Below are 27,402 nucleotides of genomic sequence, written 5' to 3' on the forward strand. Positions count from 1 at the left end.
ACAAAATGTATACTCTTTTTTTTTTTTTTTTTTGGGGGGGGGGTGGTTATTGTTAAAATGACTCTTCTTTTAAAGCAAGATTTGTGGGTTCTGGTTGGTTATTAATGCCACCAAGGCTTGTTGCATCATGACTTGAGGGTTGTTGTTGTTGTTATGCCCCTATGTGATAACGTTGGTTTACAGGAATGTGGCAGGGAAGAGCACAGCGCGTCCCCCACTCAAACGTTTTAGTAGCTCTGTGCCCTGGGTCGACACTGAAGAGCCCTCGCTTGTGATGAAGGGGTAAGACGTGTGAGGAGGAGGATACTGCACTGGCTGCATCACCAAAGTTCTTTTAGCGCAGACCCTGATGCATAAAAATGGCGGCTCTTAGGTGCAATATTGGTTACAGTATAATTTTATGCAGAAATAATTTTGATAGTCAACAGCAGATGTTATTGAGAACAAAACAAGAGAATTGTTTTGACTTTGTGGGTATTAAAAAGAAAATAGTGAAGTTAGTTAGCAGAAACAAAGTCGAAAGCACAAACCGCAGAGATGACAGCAAACCACACAGCAGCCATCTTTCATGCATCTGGTCCATCCACATTTGCTTGGCAAAGTATTTGTCTGAAGCCTCTTTTCTATATGATTCAAGATTCAAAGTGTTTATTGTCATGTGTCCAAAGAAAAAAGGGCATTTCTTTGTGCAATGAAGTTCTTTCTTTGCTGTCCACACACAGATGCCAATTAATATATAAATAGAACAGATAAAATACAAATAGTACTAATAAATAAATGAAGACAAAAAAGAAGACAAAATATTGAAGTGACACATCTTTGCTGTGGACATTTGTGACATGTTTGTTTTTCTTATGGGGCACCGTATACTTTCACATGTTTGGAAAACTAATGTAAAAGCCAAAGCTAATGCTAAAGATGATGGAAGTCAAGCGCTGAATAATCTCCAAATAACTGAAAGGTCGTGAAATTGCTTTATGGCTTTGTGCTATATTTAAGCATATACTCTGCATTGCTGGGAATGAACTGATTCATGCAAAACAAATTATAATTGCAAACATGACTTCATGTCTGAGAAATTACTGGTCTGCAGGAGGTGAATATAATTCAATGACTGCTGCAGGGGTGTCTCTCTGCTTGCTTTTGTTAGCTTCATATGCATGACTTTGGCATGTGTGCACGTGCACACAAAATTGTGGTTTTGTAGCAATGGTCATATGTCATTGTGCAGCTGAAAAGTTTGTTTGAATGCCTGACCCGTGCATGCCCACAGGACAGCCTGCAACAACACAGACTGCCAGTCCGAGGAAGAGCAGAAGGAGGAGACAGTGGTGGAGAGGAGGTCCAGTCTCAGTGAGCTGGGCAGCAAACTCACCTCACTCATTCTGCCCCTTAAGACGTTAGTCCAACTAAATGCCCACCACTACCGTACGGTAGCACTACTGTCTGCCAACAAACCAAGAGACTGACACATGGTGAAAGAGTTGATCATTTAGCTGTAGTTGTAACCTGAACGTCTTGTGATATCAGAGTTCATAAGTGGCATATTAATGTTTTTATTTTAGAAGGGAATAACCGCTTCATTGCCACTTATGAACTTTCACCAGTTATTGCATATCATAACAAAATTTCAGTATCTCTATACAATCAACCAATAGTCATGTAACATTTTGGCATTAATGATGATATCAATTTTTAGACACCATCCCCATTTATACTATTTGGTCAACACTGCCCTGCTGCTGTGTATAATGATAACAGAGGCCTGGGTCAAAGTGTCATTAATACCAGAAATGTAATGTGTCTTTAACATCTGATGTTCACATCCTTTTGTTTCGAAACTTTGAGGACGTTGTGGGACCTCCTAAGTGATGAAACTCTTTCATGATGTAGATCTGTGCTGGACTAGCTTCTATGCTCAAGGGGCTCAGAGGCTTGTTTGAAATTCATCATTTCCTTCAGCTGGAGACTTTGTGTGTTTTTGTTTGTTTTTGGATGTGTTCTTTTTAATGCATGCTTTTTTTATGTGTTGTGTTATGACTTGTTTCTGCATTTTTGATTCAACGTGATAACCAGTTCTCCAGGCTTGCTTTTGTCATCTACTAACATGCTCGGCCACCTTTTTCAGTTTTATGTGCAAACCTTGGCCTGTTCCTTTGTTTTCGTGAGGTGACAGATCATGCAAACTATGCAGATCAGGTGTTGTTCTGAACTATCCTTTCCTCTTTTCCTCCCTTTACATCTCTCAGGAATCAGGATGAGCTCTTTGTAATGCTGTAAGTGTGTTGGGAGAAAATACAAAGTGGGAAGTGATTGTGGATTCTGACTTTGTCTAAGGGGGGAAAACACTATTAATGCATGCAGAAGGCCTGTGTTTATCTGGAAGGAGTGCCAATCAAAGGCCACTTATAACCTTGCACGGTCAATGATGCCAAAGTAAATTGAAGCAGCATTCCTGCTGTTGACAGATCTCAGGCCAAAATTATCTGTTGCCTTCGCCTGATAAGCTAATGCTGAAATCCAGCTCAGTGCCAACTGCTATTAACAACTGCTGACAACTTTCTATGCTAACAGTGATGTGTATGGTTGTGCTTTGATGCAGTTATAAGATGGGTGGTTAAATGCATTTAAATTGTAATTTTAGCCAAGTCACAGCTAATTTACTGCCTGCTGTAATTAAGTTACCACAAATGACCAACAGATTTTACTGTGTTCATGACAGTGTCCTGAAATAAGCTAACTACGTCACAAGTATTTTTGGTAACTTAAGTCTTTTGCTTTATCTTTTTAACATTTTATCTTTTTTTTTTTTCCGTAGTAACCATGTCTTACCTAGTTCGTGTCATAACGTTATTTCGTTTTCTTTAGGCCTAGCCCTTCATCCAGCCCTACATCTACAGAACCAGGAGCGGCCCAGTCTCTGTCCCATAGTTTAACCAGTTCCCGGACGGCAGCAGCAGTAGCCAGAGGTGGCAGGGGTCTTTGGCTTTGGCTAGCCATGATGGTGCTCCTAGCGGGTAGGCTCCTTTTGTTACCATTACTGGTTTGAACCTAGGAGAACCACTCCATTGACTGTATATAAAGGACAGACCGTGACATCTTCCACTCGTTTGTCATGCCCCCACCTTGAAGTCTCAACGTTGATGCTTTGGCAACCCCCAAGTTATGTAATAATGGTAAAGTTATTTTGGCAAATAAACTCCTTTATTGAGGGCCTAAGCATGCTTGGAAATTCATGAAACTTTACATTACTGACCGATAGTTGGTCTAATTGCAAAATCTTCCTCCAGCTGTGTTTTTAATATCACCCCCTGTTCAGTTTTTCTGAAAATGTGCCATCAAACTCAAAACTGCCATATATGTATTTGACACCAATATTGTACTTTGTTCTTGATACCATGTTTTAAATCTTTACCTAGTATTTTTCAGATAAATTGCATCAAGGTACCCAGCAATAGCACAGCTGTAACAATTAAGTAAAACATCAATAATTCAGAGATTGTTATCCATGCAGAAGTGGGGGTGTTTTCTTAATTAAACAAAGGATTCTTATTGTTATCATTGTTTATTTGCATAGGTCTCCTGGCACTGCTGGCCAGCCTGGTGATGCAGCCAGCCGTAGACGCAGCCCCTGTAGGGACCGGGGACTCCTGGATGACCATCCAGCAGCTGCTGTGGCCCTACACAGGGCTCCGGTACAATGGCCAGCCCCCTGTCTAGTCGAAGTCCCGAGGGTCGATGGTGCTAGTGCCCATCAGCCCTCCAGAGATATTTATTGCACTGGGAGAGCAGAGGCTGTTGGGATGTTTACTGTGCCTGCAAATTCCTATAAGACTTGCATCGACAGCACAGGCCTGGCCTCAGGAATAGTTAGCCCCATAGAGGAGTTTATGCATCACATTATGTTTGCTAAATAAGATTATCTGTGTGTATGCATGTGTGATAGTGCTGCTCAGCTGTTCAGTGAGCTGCTCCACCTGTGGCTTTTTAAACACATTTTATGTACTTGAGGATGCAGGAGAATACCAGCATTTTTAATGGAATTTTACCTCATTGGTTGCTGAGGACAGTTTCTAACGTAACTCTTTAAACACTGGTAATAAAACTCTTAAGTGTTTATGAAATCTATATTTATGAGTTTGCTAGTTTTGAGTGGAAAATGTGATTATGAGTTTTAACTTGTATTTCTGCATTATTACAGTTTCAACACCAACGTTTTTTGTTTTTGTTTTTTTTGTATTTTCCATCTTCAAGTTTTTGCTGTGGTTGCCACAACTTCATACACTTTTGTATGTTCCAAAGGAGATGCGTGGATCTTTTCACAAATAAAGTAGCCGATTCTACAATAGAAGATGTGTGTTATGTGCATCCAAGTGTACATTTCAAATTCAGCTCTCTCGTTGTTGTATTTAGTCGTGCATTTTTAAGTTTATTTCACTGGGATTATGAATACATCAGGGGCCTTGTGGCACAAAGCAGGCTCTGCACTGTGTCGACAAACAAATGATGGGAGTTTCTGGTCCGAGCGACGCCATCAGGACTCATGGTGTCCTGAAGCAAGTGGATGAAGGTGGAGTGAAACTCGCTGCCAGGATAATGATCTGGAGAAAAAGCTTCACTTGTTTCTGTGATCGCCAGCTTTCGACTCCTCTGAGCTCCCAGAAGGTACAGACTCCATGAGTCCTCGGGCACGGGGGAGGGATTGTGGTGCTCACACACCTGGCAAAGAGAGTTTTGCAAGTTGATGTAACATTAAAGCATATTAAATGTTATCCAATTTCATCTGTTCTATCTGCTCAACTATGGTCAGTAACCTTTTGGTGAGAATCAGGTAGTCACAAGTTAATATCCCTTTTGCTTCTTGGTTTCGTGTTCTATAAAAAGCCTACTGTTTTACCTTTTTCATCGCTCTGGCTGCGTAAAGGTTGATGTTAAGAGAACCCAGGTGGTAGTCTGCTTTAATCTAGAGCTGCACTAGAGAGAATGGTAATTGGAGACTGCAGCCAAACCACAATTGTTGCAACTGTGTGCAGTGTCCTTGACTTTGAAATGGCTGCTTCAGAGACCGAGCCCAGGTTTGAGACCACATGTGGGGGGAGGGTGACTTGACAATTGCATAAAATTGGGTTTTCAATAATACCACAATTACCTTGATAGCTCTCAAATCTACTGCTGTCTGCATCAGACATGTGATGCTATACCAGAGCCTGGGGCAGACTTATTACCGGTGAACTACATAGAACAGTGCAAAGTTGAAGCACAAAAATCAGCGAGTAATGTACAAACAAAGTAACAGAGTGTAAGCGCAGCTTTTACACAAGTTTTTAAAGTTTCTCTCTGAAAACAGAAGGCAATTCAGATAAACGAGACCAGGCTGAAGGAGACTCAATATGTTTATCTTTGCTGTCTGTGTTAATGTGTTGTTACTGTGCTGCATGTGTAAATGCATGCATCTGTCTGAGCTTCTCTGCAGTGTGTGAAACTGAATTGGTGTTATGCAACAGAGCTGCTGTCACACATCCTGCAGTTAGAAACTGAAGGCATCACTCAACAACAAATTTATGTTACGCACACAATTTGTGGTGCAGCTGCTATGGCGTGCTGGTAAGACCAGCTAGACTTCTCTATTAAAAGGTAAACTCTAACCTGACCTTCATTCGCTTCATGATTCTGTAAAATGTGTTCACGTATTTATCAACTCTCAAACTGAAAGTCTGCTGCTGGTGTTAGTAAATGGAAGAAGATGCCTGCTCCTCTACATGGAGTTTTAGGGTTAAAAAAAGAAAAAAATGGTAATGAGATACAGATAACATTCACCTCACTTTACTCTACGTACCATAAAGTGGCACAGCTGGCCAAATAGCACTAAGTAGACACAGGATTTAATTCTGGTAATTTAAAATATTTGAATTGCGTTTGCCAGTTTCTCGAGTAGAGAGGATAACACTGTTCATACTGCATATTACACTAACACAGTCCCCAAACAGCTGCATTTTGACAGAGATGTTATGTAAATGCTTCTATTAAGGAAGTAAAAGAAAGAACCCTTAAAATTTCCTGTCTTTGCACACTGCTGAGAAAACATTTCTAAAGAGATGTTTCAAATCTCTAAAACCCTGAATACTGAAACCTGCTCTGCCCATTATAATAAAAATGATAGGTTGCCAAAACAAGACATATCCTTGTATGCATCATTTGTCCTCCATCTCCTGCCTCCCTCCGATGCTTCTTTGAGTTCTCCTGTTTAATTAAATCCCAGTGTTACTGCACAGCAGGAATACACGAGGCTCTGCTCTAAACACTCAGAGGACTGAGTAAAGAGTGACAGGACGGAGCCAAAGTTATGTCTCGCTCTCCACTTTGAGCCAATCAGGTGTATTAATTATGCAATCGTTCTGAAAACATGTCCACCTCCCATTCTAAATAACTAAACACGTTTTTTAGTTTTAAAATTCAGCACAGTTTATGCAAAATTTTCTGGCACAAACTTTAGTAATTCACGTTTTCTTGGTTCATTATTTGATCAGGTAGCAGAGTTGTGCTCATTGGTTCATTGTGACTCCAGTTGATTACAGCATGTTTGCATGAAGATTACTTCGCCAATCTCTTTGAGAGGGATTGCAGTCGGTCCGAATCAGACAGAGACAGGTTGCCTCCCACCTGGCAACATGCTGGATCTCCTTGCAACCAAAAGTGGTCCCCACAACTTCTTGCAGTCAGTCCCAGGTAGCAAAAATATTTTCAGCACAATCACTCACCAGCCACAGTTTTTTCTCCTGCTCGCACAGAGGTAGCCGTTCTATTTTTACTCTAGCGTGACTGAGGCCTTAAGAAGATAATGGAGTAAAATACTACATTGCATAAAGTGTATCTATTTGTGAGAGAGTACCTGCATGACCAGATGCTCAGCTCCACATTTAGCATTCCACTTGCTCCACGAGAATGCACAGGCAGAGGAAAAGAGGGCCATCTGTTCGTAGGCAGCGTGCTCTGTGAGTGGGTCCTGAAGAGGACAGAAACCCCACAGATCATTTTTTTTATAATACTGCAAAAACACAATAATTAAATCGCTGTTTAAAACTACACATCAGGACCGCTTCAGGCAGCCCTGTGTAAATGCAGAAAAACATATTTATCTTATGATTTCATGGGACACTTACATGCACTGTGTAATACAAACTTTGGTTCAAACCTTTTAAGTTAATGCTAGTATCAGGTGAAAATCTCACCAACCAAGTCACATGCTAACTGACATTTCCGTCTGTAGTCATTTATATTTGGTGTAGAGCTGTCAATGCTAACGCAGTCATCGCAAATAACGCGATTTAAATTTTTTTAGCGCAATCAACCCATCTGGAGCGCAGAATGACTCAAAAGCCCTGAAATGTCTCTGTCAATGCATTTTGGGCAGTTTGTCCGTTCTGCACTCCATATGGGTTGATTGCGCTAAAAATTTTAATCGCGTTAATCGTGATGCCACATTAACGCGTTAACGTTGACAGCCCTAATTGGTGACATGAAAAGCACTTATTCACTTCTTCAGTCAGATGAATGAAAAGATGCGCAACAACTGAGGGTAGTCTGAGCTGCTTAAATAGTGGGTACCATGTGAAATATCAGCCGAACCTTGTTTTTCAATCTCCTCATTTAAAGGGGCGTTCAAGTCCATTTTTCCATTCTGAAACCCATTTGACTTCATAAAATGCATTTCAATCTTTGAAGGATTCTTATTAAGCTTCTGATATTAGCGTCTCAAATTTAGCATCTTGGTTTTGTGTTGCAGACCTTGGCAGTGCTGCTGACGTATTTGTGCGCGTATTCATTCACAAAGATGTTGACCCCAGCGTCGACCATGGCCTTCTGCAGGTCCGAGCCACTCATCCACTTTCCTATGAGGTGAGAGAGCCTCCCCTCTTGCTCTGATTGCAGCATATATTTATTATCCTATCAGTGACACAGATGCACAAATTGGAACAGTTAAGACGGCAAGAGCACTGTGGACGCAAGACACAAAACAGGAGATGTGGCTTACCTGAATAGTGATGCTGATGTTCATGAACGCCCCGTTGACAGTGTAGAGAGCAGAGTCCTGGCCCAGTGGCCGGAGCTCCCAGCTCTGAAAAGGAAGGTTGGCGTAGGTTTTCTGCATCAGCGCAAACGCTTGGAAGGAGTCCGCCTTGAAAGAGATTTTGGCCTCAGACTCATCATGGGAGATGTCGGTGATGCCATCCATCCTCCACTGCTTATCTTTGGGAGTAGACAGTTTCAATATCTTTGACTTTGTGGGGTCTTTCAGATGTATTTCAGAGCGTGATATACCTGCAGCATCCCAGCGAGCCACTTGTGGAGCTTCCAAAAAGACAACAGAGTCGGGCAGTGTCACAGACACCCCAACAAGAGGGCAGGGGAGCGCCTCGTGGCCATCCAAACCGGACTTCTCAGCCTGATAAGAGAACACCTGCATACCTGTCCTCAATACCTACAAGCAAAAACAGGCATGCACTTTGAGTACAGGTGAGGCTTGATCTCATGCTAGCTGGAAGACCCTTATCTCTTCACCTGCACAAATTTCCAGCCATGGGCATATTGAATTTGAGGTGGGAGGTGAAACGCATCATAGTAGAATACTCCACCCAGAGGTGTGTACTCCATCAAGTCTACCACCTGGGCAACAGGGTTGATCACTGTGTGCTCCTCCGGGGGACCAATCGGATCCCTGACTGGTGAACAGACAGACAGAACTGTCATTTAAGCTTTTAGAAGAATTGCTGGTTAATTTGTCAGTGGAAATAAACACATTCTGTCTAAACTAAGCTAAGTTTACAACAATCACTGACATAGTTAGTTGTGACATAGTTTAGTTTAGTTTATGTGCTTACTTTTTATTTAAAGACCATCTTACCATCAAGACTGGCTGCACTCTGTGAGATGTGCATTCTATAGGAAGGAAAAGAACCCAGTAAATGAAGGAACCCGCAACAGAAGCTGAGTCTTTCATCTTACCTCCCTCTCGCCTAACCTTTGGGTGGACTGCATCGCCGGGTAGACCCTGTCGCTGGGTGTGTGTGTTCTCAGATGAGTCATCCTGGCTAATGAAGATAGGTGGTCATACCGGGTGTGGAGGATGCGCACAGCGATGTCACTCACAGCCAGCTGCTTGGGAAGCTCAAAGCTGAGGCCTGCCTCACTGAAGCTGACACTCTTAAACCTGGACGGACCAGGTAGAAACACAAAGAGGAATAAAACATCAGCATGTGTACCTACAGGCAACATTTGTACAAGTCTGTGTTTAGGTACTGTCCACAAATTTCATCTTCATCATAAGGCACAGCTACAAATGATTGACTTTCTTTAACGTTGGAATAGATGTTCATTTCTAGCACTATATTTCTATTTTTGGATTGGCAGCATCAGAAGGAAAATGTGGGTCCCAGCGACATTTGGCAGATCACGGTGGTGGTCCCCTTGTTCAAAAAGGGTTTCAGGAGTTCGTGGACAATTAGCCCATTGCTGCTGGATGAGATGATGATGAGGTGTTTCTGGCATCTCCTACTAGAAGGATACCCTGGGCTGACCTAGAACATGCTCAAAAGATGTCTCTAGTGTCTCTCTGCTGGCTTGGAAATGCCTCAGTGTCCCGACAGATGAACTGGAGGAGTTGGCAAGGGTCTGGCTGTCTCTGTTTAGACTGCAACCCAAACCTAGATAAGCAGCAGAAGATGGGTGGACAGACGGACAGTTGGTCTGTCTGTCTAACCGCTGTCTGGCTTCCTTCCCGCTCACTTAAACCAACTTTCTTCTGAATGGTTGCTAAAGAGAAGGCTGAGCTTCTGTGCTCACTCCTAGAACTGAAGAGTCTGAAATGTGAGCGTTGACTCAAAGAGATTCCTTACACATACACTGATTTCACCATGTGAAACTTTAACATGAGCATCCACCCCTGTAACAGTGGATATATAACAGAATGAAATTCTAACATGACAGCTTTATGAACAAACCTTGTACTCTTATTGAGGTTGGCCCAGAGACACAGTGTAATGTTGTCATCTTTGATCACAGTCTGCATGTTGCCTGTCTCAGTGCTGACGTTTTCACTGGCACTCTGAAACCATGGACACGCAGGGTTTTGGACTTATTGCTATATCGTTGCTATAAATCAAACTGCATCCTGATGTGTTATCATAGGAATAATCAGGTATCTTGTACCTTAAGGATCTCTTCAGTAGCAAGGTGGTGTTTTGAGTGAATTAGCTCCTGCAAACTTATGAGAACCTTCTGGTACTTCTGGCCCTCCTGGGGATCTGTAACATCTTTGAGGAGATCTTCCAACTCATCTACCAGCTGTAAGAACAGCTCAGATTTGTTATGTTAGAACACACAGCAGAGACAGACACTATCTCTACTTTTAAGATTAGGCTTAAAACTTTCCTTTTTGCTAAAGCATATAGTTAGGGCTGGACCAGGTGACCCTGAATCCTCCCTTAGTTATGCTGCAATAGATGTAGGCTGCCGGGGGATTCCCATGATGCATTGAGTTTTTCCTTTCCAGTCACCTTTCTCGCTCACTATGTATTAACAGACCTCTCTGCATTGAATCATATCTGTTATTAATCTCTGTCTCTCTTCCACAGCATGTCTTTCATCCTGTCTTCCTTCTCTCACCCCAACCGGTCGCAGCAGATGGCCCCGCCCCTCCCTGAGCCTGGTTCTGCCGGAGGTTTCTTCCTGTTAAAAGGGAGTTTTTCCTTCCCACTGTCGCCAAAGTGCTTTCTCATAGGGGGTCATATGATTGTTGGGTTTTTCTCTGTATCTATGAAGCGCCTTGAGGCGACTTTTGTTGTGATTTGGCGCTATATAAATAAAATTGAATTGAATTGAATAACTCACTTGAAGACAAGGCTTTAGTTACCTCTATTTTTAATAGCTCGAAGAGCTACTTTTGTCCTGTGCTTAATTTTTCATCCTGATTATTATCACTTAATTATTGCCAGATAACATAAAGAAAATTGTTGCTGGTTATTATCTGTTAATAGGGAAATAAAATAACCTTACTGTCATTGATCAACAAACACATACAGACCTGCAGAGCAAGATTACACTGCTGGAGCACAAGCGTGATGTTGACCTCAGGGTCATCTCTCCATAAACACATGTATGTATTCATCTCTTTCTGCACTGCTGGGTCTGGTGCACCGTCGCAACGCATGTATCGCTCCCACTGGACACAAAGCATACACTGTGCGTTATCAGCTGCCAGAAATCCATCAGGGAAGAAGAAAATGTCCATATCTACTGGACAGAATGCTTGTGGACCCACACCTTGGCTATCTCCACAGCTTCAGTTTTCCATTTGGTTACTGCAGTATGATTCTCCTCCAGTAGATGGTGCAGTTCCTTCAATTCGGCCTCTCTGCGCTCTAGGTCCTGTCAGGGAAAGCGATCCAAGCACACAAAGCATTCCCAAGTACTCTTCTGTGTATGTACATTTCTTCTTTTATGCTTCATTTAGGGTTAATATTAAACTGGGCTCTTACCTTTAGCTCAAGCCTTTCCACTTCCTCCTGCTTTCTCTCTCTTTCCACTCTCTCCTGTTCTTCTCTTTCTGCCCTGATCAAGGCTTCCTCTATAATGTACATATTACAGATACAGTCCTAACAGAGAACACATCCACCAACAAGCACCTATCTCTCCTACTCATAAGCAACATAGATCAGTTGGAATCCCTCACTTCCTGATACCCTGAACAGTTTCTTCTCCAGACTGACAACACTAACGGCGGTGCAACCGTTGCTCCCCTTCAACTAGAGGAGCAGCATCAGCGTGCAGCTCCACTAAGTGACTTGTTCTCTGAAGAGAACTAACACTAACAAAGCTGCAAAACCAGAAAAGGTGTCAGGAAGGACATGTGCTGACCAGCTAGCTGGGGTCTTTTTGGACATTTTCAATCTGTCTGCAATCTGATAGCAACTTTACACTATCCCTGTCTGCCTTAGGTCCTCCATCATTGTGCCTGTGCCAAAAAAAATCAGCTGTGGCCTGCCTAAATAATTACTGCCTAGTCACACTGACCCCAGTCATCATGAAGTTCTTTGAGAGGATCCTCCAAAGACACATTAAGCAGCTAACAGACCTCAATTCAGTATAAGCTGGCAGACTGCAAAGGAAGGCCAGCCATATTGCTGTTGACCCCACTCACCCGGGACACGAACTGTTCATACCTTTGCCATCTAGGAAATGGTATAGATACATAAAGACCACCACCACCTGGCTGAGGGACAGCTATTTTTCCAAGAGCTGTGAAAGCCATCCGTCCACCTGCCCTTCCCCATGGACCACCTACACGAACACTCACATCCAGTCACTTTACTCTAAAGACTGCTAAAGACTTCTGCATTTATCTTTTTTTAAGTAAATCTTATTTATCTTTTCTGTATTTTCTTTATTACCGAGAGCACCATTGCAATTTTTGTTACGTTCTAGCAACATAATGACAATGAATAAATCTTGAGAGAAGCTCAAAAAGTATAACAGATTCATTTTTTAAAAGTCAATTTCCCTTTAAAGTCTCAGTGCCAGAAACGCCACCTACACTGGAGGTTTAAATGAAGAGAGACCGCTCACCTTCCTCTCGAAGTCTCCTCTCCTCCTCCTCCTGCTGCCGCTTTGTCCTCTGAGCCTTCGACACCTTACCGGCCTTCTTCTGTGGCATCAGAGCATTGCAAGTGTAGTTTAACAGTGACAGTTCAGTGTGTACCTACTAGCAAATGGATATATTGCTGAAGAGAACGAAGCAGTGAGAAAGAGAGTAAGGAAGCTTCCTGTGTGTATCTTGAGCTGAGTTCTCTGTCTAATTGTCAAAGAGAGACGATGTCCTGACTGCCTGTTGCTCATACCTGTTGTTTCTTGGGAGGCTTTATTTCACAGGAAAAAAAGACAGAGAGAAAGTTACAGAATGTCATGTTTCAAAACAGAAATTCAAGAAACTATATATCTATATCTATATAGATATAGATATATATAGATATATATAGAGATATAGAGATATAGAGATAGATAGATATATAGAGATATAGATAGATATATAGAGATATAGATATATATATAGAGATATAGAGATAGATAGATATATAGAGATATAGATAGATAGATATAGCGATAGATATAGAGATATAGAGATAGATATATAGAGATATAGATAGATATATAGAGATATAGATATATAGAGATATAGATATAGATATAGAGATATAGATATACTATATATATATAGATATAGATATACTATATATATATATATATATATATATATATATATACTATAGATAGATATAGAGAGGTGGGGAGTAACTAAATACAAATATTTTGTTACAGTACTTATGTAGAAAATCCAGGTACTTTACTTAATTATTTATTTTTCTGACACACTTTTACTTTTACTGCCTACATTTCCAGAAGTAGTGCAGGTGACCTTTTGTGTTAGCGGAACTTCATAATCTAGCTAGCGCTAAGGGACAGGTAATTTCAAATTCAACATTTCTATCAGCTTACACACAAACTGTTTATTTACACTTTTATTTCACAGGGAGAGAAAAGAGTGTGAAATAACTTCACACTTAAGCTGATGATGTTTAGATTAATTCACTGAATTCACTGAACTTTATACTATCTACTGTAAAGACAATATAATGAGTAGAGGAGTGGTGTCCGTGTCAGTGTAGAGGATGGACATCACCCAGGACATCTTGTGCAAACTGCTGACATCTTGCTAAATTCAGTTGTGTAAATTCACAAAGAGCAGCAGGTCAGCTGATCACAGCATGTACACAAATAAAATCTACTGAATCTCACATTAGAAATTATTATGAGGTGTAATTCTTTTCCCTTTGCTGAGCCACTCCACAGATTGTAGTGTCCCCCACCTGCTGAATCTCACTTTAAAATGAGAACAATCAAGAGTTAATGTTTAAATGTGGAGGCAACAGAAAACCGCTTCTTTTTTTAAAATATTACTTTCCACTGCATTGGGTCCTATATAACACATTCAAACTGGGCATATTCACTGGCATTATAATTTATGTTATTGTATTAATTTAGATTATATAGTAAATAGTATTTATTTATGTTATCATGTACTAATAGTATAATAATATTATATTAATATAGCAAAAGGTTCCGTTTCCTTGTTAGAATTGTTCTACAAACAGCTACTTTCTTTCTTGGAGTACATTTCAGAGCCTGTACTTTTCCACTTTTAAGTAAAACAGTTGCTTCAGTGCTTCAACTTTTGCTGGAGCCTTTTTTAACCCAGGTATCTGTACTAAGTTGTTCTACTTAAGTAAAGAAAGTCTGTACTTTTGCCACCTCTGTGTGTATATATAAAGAGAGAGACAGAGAGAGAGTGTCGAAGTTAAGAATTACGAAACTGTGTTTCGTACAGTAAACTAATAAGATACTACGTAATTGCGCTAACTGATGGCCTGTAATCATATAGACCTTTAAAAATATAATATTTAAGCTGGTCTATTATAAGGAAATAATAGAGGGGAAAAACCCTCACCATGTTCGTCCGCGCGTCTGGGTAACCGTGGCAACCTATACGCATGCGTACTTGCTATGTTTTTATTTGCGACAGAACGAAACGACATGCGACAACGTGAACTACGGAGTTGTCCCTTGCATTCATAGGTAAGGACGCAAGGAAAAGACATTTTTCTCTTCATTGGCGTACATAACATAACACGTGTAAATGTGAATTTGTTGCGCTTGGCATAAATGCAGTGCTCTACATGCTATTTCGTAAGCTAGCTGCTAAGCTAAACCTAATGTTGTGTAATGGTTTCTGTGTGCTCTCTCTCCTGACCTTCCCTTTCTCCTCTTCTCCTTTCAAAAGTGTGAAAGGCCATGGCCAACCCTTTAAAAACTGAAGTTATCAGGCTGTACAAAAATGTAAGTAAACTGGTGTTAAGAGAAACAACGCTGGGTGGTGTGCAATGCTGCAGAGCTTTAAAAATGTGTCTCTCCTCTCCAAACAAGCTCCTGTATCTCGGCCGTGAATACCCTCAGGGAGCAGCGTACTTCAAACAGCGCCTGAAGTCAGCCTTCATGAAGAATAAAGACGTTACCGACCCGGAGAAGATCAAACAGCTGGTGGCCCGGGGGGATCATGTCATTAAGGAGCTAGAAGCTCTGTATTTCCTCCGAAAATATCGGGCCATGAAAAAAAGATACTATGAACCCGAAAAATAATGCCACACGCTGATAGCTCCAAGTGGTTTTTCTGGATTACAGTGCAAGCAGTGTACATGTGGTAATCGGTTATTTATCAGCCTTTCGGATTCACAAACACACCTTTTAACACCTACCGGGTCCAAAACAAAGAACAGAATTTCCAACAGCTGCTCCTTTATTACACTCAACTAAGGTTGCCTCTGAAAGGGAAATAAAATGCTCATCTCTGGGTGTTGCAAAGCGATCATCACTGTCATTGATATTTTGTACCTAAGGCCACAGTTTCAATTTCATATACTGTTTGTAAGCCCAGAATATGTTTTATGCATTCTTTGTCCCATTGTCACATTTTAGTGTATTTAAAACAAATGCTTCACCAGATGAGTTACCCAGTGTTTACACCAAGGTGTCCAAATTGTAACATTGATAATTTGTACAAGAGGTTATGTACTTTTTCTTTTTTCTTTTTTAAAGCAGCTGTCTTTCTGTCTACCGACTGAAGCTTCTTTAATGTAATATGTGAGTTTTAGAATGTATTTCAGTGTATATATTTGTAAATACATGCTCACGTTTTTTGAGATATAAGTGTACATGGGAATAGAATCATGTGCTGTTACACAAAAGGCAAACATAAATGTTATATAGATGTACAGATTTCTTAGAGTGGTGTCTCGTGTCATAATAAATCACAAACACAGCTTAGTGTTGCTTATTCCTGCTATTACAATCAACCTAAACCCTGCAGATCTAGTGTCAGTCTGCATGGATTCTGAAAAAGGAAGTTTTCATGAGACTATGAAATCCTATGACGCAGTACTTGGCATGATTCAATAGGTTGTAGACCCACCTTTAGCAGCAATAACTTGAAATATTGTTTTCTTGAGGACTTATTCAGTCTCTCACATTCCTGTGGAAGAATCTTGGCTCCTTCTCTTTTCAGTATTGCTTCGGTTTATTGAGGTTTGCAGTTATTTGTTCATGCAGAGCTCTGCTAAGATCCTGCTGCAGTGTTTTAATTGAGCTGATGTCTAGACCTTGGCTGGACCATTGCAACACCTGTCTCTTCCTTTTAGGCCATTCTGTTATAGATTAGCTGGTGTTATTTCATGACCCAATTTGGTCCAAGCTTCATATCTTACTCTAAAATGCTTTGGTAAACAGAGGAGTTCATTGTGACTCTGACTGCAAGGTCAGTGTTTCTGAAGGACAATGGTCACGTCGTCTTGTGACATTTGAGTTAATGAACCGAAGCTAAAAAAACTTTATGACTCAGTAATAAATAGCATCAAAACTACCTTGAATGTATTCATTGTCTGTTTGTGTGGATTGTATTCTGTGGATGTTTCAGCAAAGTCTGCGTTGCCCTCCTGGTCAGAGAAATTCAAACATTCCAGAAAGAGAGGAACACTTATGTTTGAACTATTTCGACTATTCCTTCCACAGCATGTCTTTATCCTGTCTTCCTTCTCTCACCCCAACCGGTCGCAGCAGATGGCCCCGCCCCTCCCTGAGCCTGGTTCTGCTGGAGGTTTCTTCCTGTTAAAAGGGAGTTTTTCCTTCCCACTGTTGCCAAAGTGCTTGCTCATAGGGGGTCATATGATTGTTGGGGTTTTCTCTGTATGTATTATTGTAGGGTCCATCTTACAATATAAAGCGCCTTGAGGTGACTGTTGCTGTGTAGATATTTGAAAGAAGTGCTTTCTACTTTTTACTGAATCACTGGAAAAATAAAAGCACGATTGTCTCGCTGACAACTCAGTTCCTTTGGTCTCATTTCTTATGAAGTAAGGTATTATTATTTATTATTTTTTATTAACCTTTATTTAACCAGGAAAATCCCATTGAGATTAAAAACCTCTTTTTCAAGGGAGACCTGGCCAAGATAGGCAGCAGCAGGTGTCTCACAGTTACAGAAATTAGTCAAACACAGGCAGCAACAACACACATGCAACAATAAGTGAAAGAATACAAATAAAATAAAATTCAAAAAAAAAAAAAAAAAATCTGTTAAAATGACAATCAATCTAATTGAAACAGTTGCATGTTATGGACTTGGCCTCAGGGATTCGTAGTTTAGATTTAAAAGCACTTAATGAAATTAATTCAGTCATTTTCCATTCCTTCTGCAGTTTGTTCCAAGCTGAGGGTGCTAAATGGACAAAAGCTCTTTTACCAAGGTCAGTTCGGGCAAATGGAACAGAAAGCAACAAGTAACCATGCGGGCGAAGAGAATACCGACCAGCATGTTTCATTACAAACAGGGAAAATATATAAGAAGGCAGCAACCCAAGTATCGCCTTATATATAAAACTGTATAAATGAGAGTTTCTCCGACTTACCAAAGCAGGCCATCCTACCTGAGAGTATAACTCACAGTGGTGAGTCTGAAATTTACGGTTAGCGATGAACCTCAGAGAAGCACGATACACAATATCAACCATTCAAAGACATTGAGCAGAAGCCTTCATATATAGAATATCACCATAATCCATCACAGGCAAGAATGTTCCATCAACAAGCTGCTTCTTTGTATTAAAAGAGAAACACAACTTATTTTGAAAATAAAATCTCAGTTTTAACTTCAGGTTTTTCACAGGTGATTACAATCCTGGATTTGAGCTTTGCAGCAGCTCTGCCTTCAGCTGTATCGGTCGTTAAAAAGATGAGACACAGGTATCGTTGTCAATTTCCCCATGTGCAGGATTATTGATTCCATCCTCCTTGTTTGGCTGACCAACATTGTCTGTTCCTCCCATGACCTAAGGAAGGAAAAGTACAAGGCAGAATTGAGCACCTGTCTTCAGTCTGTTGCTTTTGATACCTTTGCTCTTCAGCACATACCCCATCTTTGACACGTTTGAACAGGTGATAAGAAAGAGTGTCTTCTTTCATTAGCATGAGTCTCGGGTCCACCGTCTCCCTCAATCCCCCTGAAATGATAAGTGGAAGAAACAATAAGAAAATGATATCACAGTTCCAATGGCAAAATCTTTTGTTTTTTTCTTACCTGTCAAGAGACTGATGATTATTCCAACAATAATAGATGTTAAACCTCCAATGACAACGAAATAAAGGTAGGATGGAGAGTGCCACTGAACCGCATGTCTGGTGGTGAGAGAAATTCGTTTTTTCTCATATGCCCTTTATTTATATTATAGGAAAGCTCGGTCATCCCATCTCACCAGGCAATATTATATTAATTGATCTAACACAGACTGAACCACACTTACATGTCATCAGTATTCTGTCCTGGGGTTGTGGTAAAAAGACTTGGTTCTGTTGGCAGTGGGGTAGTCCAGTTGAGACTGCCACCAGAAGTAAAGTTACAACCCTCAGTGCTCAGCGAGAGAGGTCGGGTCATCTCAGGAGGAGAAGGGGATATCAATGCTCCAATGGTCACAGACACAGCTGCAGCCAAACCTGCCACGAGGCCCCATAGGCCTCCCTGTGGACAAATATAAGGAGCTTCATGAAATATATATTACATAGACCAATAGTCAAAAATGTTTGTTAGAGTCAAGTGTTACTCAACGCTCAGGCTCATTTTTCAATATTATTTTCAGTTTGACAGCAGAACTATGTAAGCGAAAACGGATGATTTCTGAGTTCATTTATACAGTTCCAAATCACAACAAAACTTGGTTGGAGGCACTTTATATTGTAAGGTAAAGACCCTACAACCCAGAGAGATGGATTATAACCAAATGATGAATAATAACTAATGATTTGTTACAAAGTGGTGTGTAACCACAGAGAGTGGAAAAAGGTGAGTGAAGAAGAAATGCTCAACCAGCAAGCCCCCATCAACCAAGAGACAGCTCAGCACCTGATCCAATCCTAACAATAAGCTCAATAAGCTCGATCTCAACAAATTATAAAATCCTGCGAGTTGGTTCCACTGAACAGGGTCAATTGATGGGGTTTTACAGCTATGCAGTAAAAACAAACAAACAAAAAAAATAAATAAAAAAAATATGATGATTATAGTTGGTTTTTAAAGTTATTTGGTAATTGTTATTTTTTTCATGCCGTTAAGATTTTTTAAACATTGAACATTAATAAGGGTGACTTTTTATACTGTAAATACCGTATAAGAAAAAATGCTCCCTGCACTATGTTATACGATGACAGGTTGATGCAATACAGTTGAAACAATGATACAAATGTCGATTCTTTCATGCTACCAAGGGCTGATTTTGGCCAGATTTTGAGATCCCTGGAGGTAGAAATTTTCAAATGAAAATACCAAAATGAGAATGGACTTACTTTGGAGTTGACAAATGGACAGAGGACACCCAAACTGAACAGACCGAGTAAAGGACCTCCACAGACCCCACCAATGATGGACACTGCCTGTTTGAAGAGACCTGCAGCTCAAAAAACACTTTAAAAATGGTCGTATTTACTGAGGTGAAAAATGTACTTATTTATGTAACTAACATGCTTTCTAATAAACAACAACAACGTTCCTGGATTTGTTTGCCTGAAAACATTGACAGCTCTGCATTAACAGATCCCTCTACCTGCATCATATGTCCCATGAGTGATGCCAGTCCAGCCATGGCAACGCATACAATTCCAAAAAACACACCTGCAAAAACATCACATCACAAAATGACATTTTTATCAACTACCAGCCACATCCACAAAACAGAGATTAGTTTAATCTAACATAACATGCAGTTTACACTGGGGCAAAAAAAGCATTTAGTCAGCCACCAATTTTGCAAGTTCTCCCACTTAAAAACATGAGAGGACTGTAATTTTCATCATAGATTTTTAAAGAATTTATTTGCAAATTATGGTGGAAAATAAGGATTTGGTCAACAACAAAAGTTCATCTCAATACTTTGTTATATACCCTTTGTTGGCAATGACAGGGGTCAAACGTTTTCTGTAAATCTTCACAAGGTTTTCTCATTTTGTCTCTCATAGTTGAGATATACCTATGATGAAAATTACAGGCCTCTCTTGCACAATTGGTGGCTGACTAAATACTCTTTTGCCCCACTGTATATTATAAACAAACAACAGATAACTTATTATTTACTCAGCCCTTTGGAGATTAAGAGAAGCTTTTTCTCAGACAGTTTTATGCGTGGTTTGATCAGGTCCTCCATGGTCACTGCAGCCATTGCGTTGATTGAAGTAGAAACTGTGCTGAACATGAACAAATGAACCATGTTTACTTCGGAGTAATGGACATTACTAAGACTTTAAATGTGGCACAACTTTAAATGTTACAGGCATCATTCATCAGATGAATAAAAATATAACAAATTATGTTGTATGAACCTCAGAGAGGCACTGTATACTGCAGCAAAAAATAGTCCTGGAAGACCTTGGTGATCTGCCAAGATATCCATCACCAAATAAGGCAACAGCTGTAAAGAAAAAAAACCTTATTGAAAGATCACAAAAAAACTTGAATAAAAACAGTGGCACTGTTGGTACATCCTTCGTTTTGTTTGTTTATGTGTAGGGCTGCCACGATTAGTCGACTAGTCACGATTACGTCGACTATCAAAATCGTCGACTGACTGATTTAATAGTCGACGCGTCGTTTGAAGCTTTGTAAGATCACAAAAGACTCAGGAATAAGTAGTAGGATTTAAGAGTGTAATAACGGACTGAAACAGAAGATGGCAGCACTGCATGTACAAGGATGCCAGCTGCCGTTAAACTCCGAAGAAGAAGTAGCTCTGTCCCAGAATTCATAGCGCAGCCCAGCTCATTTTCCAACAAACAGCTAGTTAGTTTTAATATTACTCTTATTATTCTTTCTGGGTCACAAAATACACGTTTAACATATTTTCAGGCGAGAATGTAGCTGTGTAAACCTCAAATATGTGCTCAGTTTATCAAGACACCACATACTTTCTAAAGCGCTCTGACGTTTTTGGAGACGTCTGTTACCCACTAGCTCGATAGCTAGCCGGGGGCTAGGCTAACTAGAGCCGCTGAGAATACCGGACTCCGGCAAATCGTTTTCAAACCCACCACCGTCTTTCGCTACTCAGGTTAAACATGATGTATGAGTCATTTAGATAACTTAAAGATGTTATTGTTTGGCTTTTTTAGTATTTTATTTGTTCCTGAGTAAATCGGTTTGGCTGAGATTAAAGTTATAGTTTTTACACAGCTGAATAAACGTCAAGCAGACAGCTGATTATCAGAAGTGTGAGATGCTCGACAATATACTCCGGTGTCCCGTTATCTTTTAGATAGAAAGGAGTTTATTAAACTTCATCGAAACAATCTGCAAATTTCATTAAAATTGAACAAACTATCATCTTGTCTTTATTTTTAGTTAGCACATACCTTAAACACTAAAAGCTGTAAGCTAATGATAGTTATATAAGAGCAGATGCTGCTGGTGCAATAAGCTGTACGTTTTACGTCCAATGGATGATGATCTGATTAGTCGACTAATCACAAAAATAATCGGTGACTAGTCGACTATCAAAATAATCGTTTGTGGCAGCCCTATTTATGTGTATGTACCTGATCAGGTGATGAAACTTGTCCAGCTTTCCATGGGTCACAGTTCTTATAGAACGAATAAAGACACAGCCCTGAAATCACTGACGATGTCAGGGTGCAAGCTAGGCCTAACACGTTGATGAACAGAGCTCTGAAAAAACACAACACGAAGAAGTGAAGTATGCATACAAAAATCAGTGTAGCATAGCAAACGAGATTATATTTCCTATCACTGTATGCTGATGATGTCATCATTTATCATATCTTTTCCGAGTTTATGATAAGAACGTGTCATTTGCCAGCAAACCCCACCAATGTAGTGCCTTTGGCTGAATCAGAATTTACATAGATGTGGAAATAGACGTGTCATATATCGTTGTTTTCTTAATTTATTACTATGAGGAACCTTGTACAATGTATTTGCATTAATTCTCTATTAAAACAGTTTGATGGTTATCACTGTGGCCTCACCGCAACAAGATTCTTGGTTTTAGCTTGCTGGTCATCTGTGCCCTGCCTGATTAGTTTGTGTTTTGCAAGCTAAAGAGGAAGGAAGGAATACATTCCTTTGAATCACTCACAATCTGGCATGTTTAATGCTCTTGCAGGAGTTGTATCTCTGAACTTGAGGTTGGTAGGTCCCATAAGCTGAACTCCAACCAAATGCCCCTCCGATGACTAGTGTCCAAAAAGTGTGTCTTCTCAGAGGGTTTATGTCAAAGCTGGGATTATACAATGAAAGGATGATTTAAGTATAAAAGACACAGACACACACACACACACACACACACACACACACACACACACACACACACACACACACACACACACATATACTCACTCCACAAAGTTAATTCTTCCTCCTTCTTGGGCATCTGACAAGATAGTGGAGATTCCTCCTTTTAAGATCACACATTTGATTATAACAGACATGTAGCCTGCAAACATTATTCCAATCTAGAAGAAAAATCAGAGATTTGTTTGGTTGGCAGATCTGTATTCTGTAACTATGTTGACAGATTTTGGTCCCAGTTATCAAATTCTTGCTAATTTACATGAATACTGCAAAGAATGAAGACATGACTCAAATGCGGTTGTGGTGTCGATAAAATTAGACTGAAACCTGATTGCAATTTAATTCAGTTTTACTTACATAGCATATGGAATATATTTATATGGTTCCAAATCATAACAAAAGGACATTATACTGTAAGATAAAGACCCTACAATCCAGAGAAAACGCCAGCAATCAAATGGCAGTGTAAACCAAAAAACTCCCTTTTAACAGGAAGAAACGTCAACGTCAGGGAGGGGCAGCCATCTACCACAACTATTTGGAGGGCATTTGTGTATTTTTTTCATTTTATTTGATCCAGAACCCTACCTGAACAACATCTGTCCACACCACAGCTTTCAGGCCACCCTGTAACAAACGCCACAAAACAGGAAAAATCTCTGTCAAAAAGGTTAGGAAGCTGTATTTATGAACAGAATGCATAACTTGGAAATATGTGACCGTATTCTGTAGTAGAACATTTTCAGAAAGCACAAGTGATGGGAATAACGGCGTCACTAACGACGTTACTTTTTTCAGTAACAAGTACACTAATAAGGGGGCTGGGGGGAAGAGACAGGACAAAGTAAATGGTAAATGGTCAGCATTTGTTTAGCGCTTTACTCAGTCCCTAAGGACCCCAAAGCGCTTTACACTACATTCAGTCATTCACACACACATTCACACACTGGCAATGGCAAGCTACATTGTAGCCACAGCTGCCCTGGGGCGCACTGACAGAGGCGAGGCTGCCGGACACTGGCGCCACCAGGCCCTCTGAAAGGACAAGCTATGGAAAAGTGCCAGAGATTAATAACAACTAATGCATCCACAGACAGCTGTATACCTCTGTTTAATCTGCAGTGGAGCAAAGTGAAAATTTGTCCTGTCTGAAGAGTCACATTTTTTGTGAAGACTGTTGAAAAGCTGAAGTCCTAGATTACCCATGAATGAGAAAACATTGTGCTCTGTAAAATACAGCAACTGGTTTCTAAGCTTTCAAATGTTTGCAGACTTTTAGAAAGAACATACAGGTGACGTAACACATTATGCAATCACGGTTTCAACTTTTGACCCTTAGTGATTGCAGGTGAAAACATCAAATTTTAAAAATGGGCACATATTTTTCATGAAACAAAACAAATGATTTGAATTAAATCATCCAAATGAAAACGTCAAGAAATCAGAGGTGATGTTAAATGAGAGATATTTTGTTTTAAAGGGTCAATGGGAAGGGGACCTCATGAATTTTAGGAAAATGTAAAAATTCTCACTTAATCTCTGCTGAATGTGAAAGTGGGGGTCTCTTAAGGTTCCCGGCTTAGTGATGCTCGATGAGGTTCGACTGACAATGTGATGCACTGCAGTGTGTGTGTCGTATGTAATAAATGTTTTACTAACCAGTGCACAATACAAAGTACAAACAGTGGCTGTCGAAATAATCCCACCCCACAGGTTCATACCAGTCACTGCAAAAAGAAGGGAAATTCATTAACAGGAAAACACTCTTGTTCAAGATCCCTTCATGAACTTGACTGCTGTGAACTGGAGCTGACATACCTTGGTTCAAAGCCAGAGCTGGAGCATAAATTACAAGTCCAGTGTAGAGCAACTGTGGCAAAGAGTTAGAAAGTCACAACAACATGTCTCTGCTGATACCAACATAGTTTTATGTGCAGAAGTCAAAGCACAACAAAGATTGAACCACTGGCTTCTTACTGCGTTAAAAAAGAAGATCGTCATTCCCAGGAGACGAGTGGCTCTGCTGAAACGCAGCTCCAGATACTTGGCAGAGACCAGACAGAGAAAAGACGCATATTGATACTGATACATGAAACTTCTAGTTCCCCTCACTCCCTCCAATTCAAAGCTAGTACTTTGTACACTTACTGACAGGTGTAGCCCAGCCAACAGTTTAAAATATAGCTAAAATAATGTTGAAAACAAAACCACAGTTACCTCATATGTGCTGTTGATGGCCAGTCTGTAGAAAACTGGGAGAAAGATCTCGGATGTGTACACCACTGCTATTACATAGGAAATACTTAAATAGCCAAATATGGCTCCGTAGCGATACACCTACGGACAGGTTGAAAAGCATTTAAGGAAACAAAAAATAGCAAAACAGTATCATATAAAGAACAACACAGGCGACGGTGTTTCTTCACCGGGTGCCAGAGTCAGGCTGGTGAACCTTTGCCGGAGATCATTTGAAACACTGATGCCGCTGATACTGAACGAGCTTTGGAGCAACATATGAACAGTGCTGAACTCTGGTGAGTAACACAAAAACTTTAAATACGTTATTTGATTTGTTTGAAATTGAAAGCAGTGTACTCAAAGTAATGCTCGGTTAGCTGACTCCAGCCGTCTTCTAATGCACAGAAATCACAGTTTTACGCATTTTTGTAAAATTCTAATTTAAGCTCTGAATAAATGTTTGTGCACTGAGGAAGCTGAGTGCAGATCCAGGACAGTCCCGACACGTTACCTCGGCTGGGTTGGAGAGCACAGTGACGGATGACATGTAGCTGGCAGTGAGGGACATGGAGACAGCCAGGGCATTGAGTTTTCGGCCCCCAGTTAAAAAGTCCCTGGAGGTTCCTTGTCTCCTGCTTCTCCAGGCGTAATAAAAACCAACAGCAGCAGACAGGAGCAGAACGACAGCAAACACCACATAGTCTGCTGCCACGAGCAAGTGAGCATCCCCGGACATTTTATCAGTCGGAGCAAAACTGAAATGAAGCTAAAGCGTTTATCAGGCAGTGCTTTGTAGATCACTGGGAAGGCGGTGTCATCACCTCCAGGTACTCTATTGAACTGTAAGATAAATTACTCCAGGCGGTGCGCGCACGCGTCCTTTCAGGTGAACTTGACACTCAAAGTTAATGAATAAAGTTTAGAATTTCGAGTTTGAACCCAAACACATAAAACTTAGGTAACAATAATGTCACGGTGCCCGTGTCTCTCTGGTTGGCTCACGCTGGCTACAGGTTTTGTTGTTGTTCGTTTTTGTTTTCTTTGTCTCTCCTCCTCCTCTCTGCCTGGGTGGAGCTCGTTACGGGCTCTCGCTCTTGGCCCACGCACCTGTGTGATTGTGTCCACCTGCTGTTGATCTGGCTGATTTCCCCAGCTGCTATTTAGGGCAGTGGCACAGAGCAGCTCACCGCTGGAACGTTGAACCTCCTGAGTTCGTGCTCTTGGCATTATCAAAAGAATCCCCTGTATGTATTTTGCTGTGGAACTAACGTTAACTTTTGTGTGTAGATATCCCTCTTCTGGACCAAATCACGGGACCTGCCCGGGTGTGGCAGCGTGTGTGGAGTTTTGGAGCGAGTGCAGCTGAAGAGGAGTGCGTGTGTGCGAAGGAGCTGTGGCGATGACTGTGTGTGGGAGGAAGCGTGTGTGTGGATTCCGCCCCCCCCTTCTCTCCCTGGAGCCGTGGACCCCCCTCCCAACTCACTGTACATATATATATATATAGTGTAACACTTCTGGAGTCGTTACAGTATACTAGGACCAGTTAGGTTCGACTACTAGAGTAGTAATGAGTGTAGCATGTAATAAAGACCACAGACCAGAAAATAAATTTAAATTGCCGGCTTGTTATTTTGTGAAGACAGAGAATAGACAGTTAACACACATTACATAAAACATTCAACATCACACATTTAAGGAAAACAAGATATTTTCTTTCCCCCTTTTGTTCAGTATATTCTGTTAGTTTATCCTATTTATCTCAAAACCTTTTATTTGGCTTTAGAAGGATGTTATTTTCAACCTAGGTTATTGTCTTATTTATTTCAAGTTCTAAGTTCAAGTTTATCCTTTGATCTATCTGAGTTAACACTGTGTTATTTTAAATCAAGTTCAGTTCTTTAGGCCCAAGATTTAATTTAATCTTGGTCTAGGTTCACCTTTCAATTTCAACCAGTTCTTATTTTGTTTTAACCCAACAAAATTATTTACTTTTCCATTAACACCATTACAGCATTAAAATGTAAGGTTGACCAAAATAATTTACAAAAATAAATAAATAAATGTAAAACTGAAAACAATTCAGCAAAAGGTTGAATAATTCCCTTAAACAAACAAACAAAAGAAAGTTGTCTCTGTGTCATTTAACTATTAATCCTGGAATTGCTCTGAATGGTTATCCAGTGCTTTGAAAGTCCGCTGTTCTTTTGCAGAGGTGTATGGATTAATCCTACCAGTTTTTTCAGCGAAAGAGCTCAACATCCAGCAGGGGGCGTTTTCCCTTTTCCTGCTCGGGACAGTTCAATGGGTCCGTGGGTGGCTCGCCATCTTGTTTCTCGCTCAGCGGATCAAACTCCGATTCTAGCTCGGCATTTCCCGATCCAAACCTTAATGGCCTACCATAACAACAAAATAAAGTGCATAAACATTCGAAAATAACACAAGGGTAGCCCTTAAATAACAGTAAAAGTCCACACAGGCCATAGCAGTGTGTCTTAAATGCAATAACTGATTATCAAACCTTCAGATATCACAGAGGGCCCAGAACAAATACACGTGGTGTTCCAAATGCAAACACAGCATAATCTGCAGAAGTGTTTGGTAGGCCACATTTAAGATTCATGCATTATCATGTTGTAACTTGTATCAGATTCTCACTA

The 27,402-nt window shown here is 40.5% G+C and overlaps 4 protein-coding genes across 14 annotated transcripts in view; 2 read left to right on the forward strand and 2 right to left on the reverse strand.

The window, feature by feature from the left end:
• Window positions 1-4,351, forward strand: part of irag2 (inositol 1,4,5-triphosphate receptor associated 2) — a 29,591-nt gene extending 25,240 nt beyond the window's left edge. For 3 of the 8 annotated variants that reach the window (XM_085136797.1, XM_085136798.1, XM_085136799.1), the window contains 4 exons: window positions 184-282; window positions 1,274-1,399; window positions 2,869-3,017; window positions 3,578-4,351. In XM_085136797.1, the coding sequence (XP_084992923.1) occupies window positions 184-282; window positions 1,274-1,399; window positions 2,869-3,017; window positions 3,578-3,720 (517 nt within the window). In that variant the 3' untranslated portion in view covers window positions 3,721-4,351. Of the gene's footprint in view, window positions 1-183; window positions 287-1,273; window positions 1,400-2,249; window positions 2,277-2,868; window positions 3,018-3,577 lie in introns of those variants that run through there. The other 5 variants (XM_085136800.1, XM_085136801.1, XM_085136802.1 and 2 more) reach the window with 5 other exon arrangements.
• Window positions 37-14,671, reverse strand: dnai7 (dynein axonemal intermediate chain 7). Of its 2 annotated transcripts, XM_085136807.1 has the most exons (16): window positions 14,558-14,671; window positions 12,894-12,911; window positions 12,622-12,700; window positions 11,535-11,623; window positions 11,320-11,424; window positions 11,081-11,218; window positions 10,207-10,341; window positions 9,999-10,102; window positions 9,020-9,208; window positions 8,903-8,937; window positions 8,560-8,720; window positions 8,320-8,479; window positions 8,033-8,247; window positions 7,786-7,944; window positions 6,890-7,003; window positions 37-4,719 (listed from the first exon to the last, which is right to left on the reverse strand). In XM_085136807.1, the coding sequence occupies exons 1-16, from the start codon at window positions 14,600-14,602 to the stop codon at window positions 4,444-4,446; spliced, it is 2,022 nt and encodes a 673-aa protein (XP_084992933.1). In that variant the 5' UTR covers window positions 14,603-14,671; the 3' UTR covers window positions 37-4,443. The 2 variants fall into 2 exon arrangements, with proteins under 2 accessions (XP_084992933.1, XP_084992932.1); XM_085136806.1 differs by lacking the exon at window positions 14,558-14,671 and having other exon boundaries at window positions 12,894-12,974.
• LOC146499763 (LYR motif-containing protein 5A-like) lies at window positions 14,618-15,925 on the forward strand. Of its 3 annotated transcripts, none has more exons than XM_085136828.1 (3): window positions 14,618-14,685; window positions 14,891-14,946; window positions 15,034-15,925. In XM_085136828.1, the coding sequence occupies exons 2-3, from the start codon at window positions 14,902-14,904 to the stop codon at window positions 15,244-15,246; spliced, it is 258 nt and encodes an 85-aa protein (XP_084992954.1). In that variant the 5' UTR covers window positions 14,618-14,685; window positions 14,891-14,901; the 3' UTR covers window positions 15,247-15,925. The 3 variants fall into 3 exon arrangements, with proteins under 3 accessions (XP_084992954.1, XP_084992955.1, XP_084992956.1); XM_085136829.1 differs by having other exon boundaries at window positions 14,645-14,742; XM_085136830.1 differs by lacking the exon at window positions 14,618-14,685 and adding an exon at window positions 14,733-14,796.
• A 507-nt stretch (window positions 15,926-16,432) lies between these two features.
• On the reverse strand, window positions 16,433-26,148 carry LOC146499764 (sodium-coupled monocarboxylate transporter 1-like). The gene is made up of 17 exons (XM_085136810.1): window positions 25,257-26,148; window positions 24,725-24,844; window positions 24,485-24,550; window positions 24,326-24,377; window positions 24,167-24,234; window positions 23,096-23,134; window positions 22,553-22,668; window positions 22,293-22,433; window positions 21,733-21,862; window positions 20,524-20,612; window positions 20,279-20,388; window positions 19,752-19,819; window positions 19,495-19,581; window positions 18,459-18,673; window positions 18,236-18,333; window positions 18,070-18,158; window positions 16,433-17,987 (listed from the first exon to the last, which is right to left on the reverse strand). The coding sequence occupies exons 1-17, from the start codon at window positions 25,479-25,481 to the stop codon at window positions 17,883-17,885; spliced, it is 1,818 nt and encodes a 605-aa protein (XP_084992936.1). The 5' UTR covers window positions 25,482-26,148; the 3' UTR covers window positions 16,433-17,882.
• Between the last annotated feature and the right edge of the window lie 1,254 nt (window positions 26,149-27,402).

The sequence above is a fragment of the Neolamprologus multifasciatus genome, chromosome 17 (genome assembly GCF_963576455.1).
Source record: "Neolamprologus multifasciatus chromosome 17, fNeoMul1.2, whole genome shotgun sequence".
Lineage (NCBI taxonomy): Eukaryota > Metazoa > Chordata > Actinopteri > Cichliformes > Cichlidae > Neolamprologus > Neolamprologus multifasciatus.

What these genes read in the sequence shown, in the direction of transcription:
- dnai7 (XM_085136806.1), bottom strand. Translation starts at nt 12,959, where the DNA reads ATGACATTCTGTAACTTTCTCTCTGTCTTTTTTTCCTGTGAAATAAAG. An exon ending in TGGAAAGGCTTGAGCTAAAG is followed by an intron (nt 11,425 to 11,534) that starts GTAAGAGCCCAG and finishes TTTCCCTGACAG; the next exon opens with GACCTAGAGCGCAGAGAGGC. An exon ending in CTGAGCATCTGGTCATGCAG is followed by an intron (nt 4,720 to 6,889) that starts GTACTCTCTCAC and finishes TCTCTTTGCCAG; the next exon opens with GTGTGTGAGCACCACAATCC.
- LOC146499763 (XM_085136828.1), top strand. Translation starts at nt 14,902, where the DNA reads ATGGCCAACCCTTTAAAAACTGAAGTTATCAGGCTGTACAAAAAT. An exon ending in TTATCAGGCTGTACAAAAAT is followed by an intron (nt 14,947 to 15,033) that starts GTAAGTAAACTG and finishes TCTCCAAACAAG; the next exon opens with CTCCTGTATCTCGGCCGTGA.
- LOC146499764 (XM_085136810.1), bottom strand. Translation starts at nt 25,481, where the DNA reads ATGTCCGGGGATGCTCACTTGCTCGTGGCAGCAGACTATGTGGTGTTT. An exon ending in CGATCTTCTTTTTTAACGCA is followed by an intron (nt 24,378 to 24,484) that starts GTAAGAAGCCAG and finishes TCTTTGCCACAG; the next exon opens with TTGCTCTACACTGGACTTGT. An exon ending in AGCATTAAACATGCCAGATT is followed by an intron (nt 21,863 to 22,292) that starts GTGAGTGATTCA and finishes GTGTTTTTTCAG; the next exon opens with AGCTCTGTTCATCAACGTGT.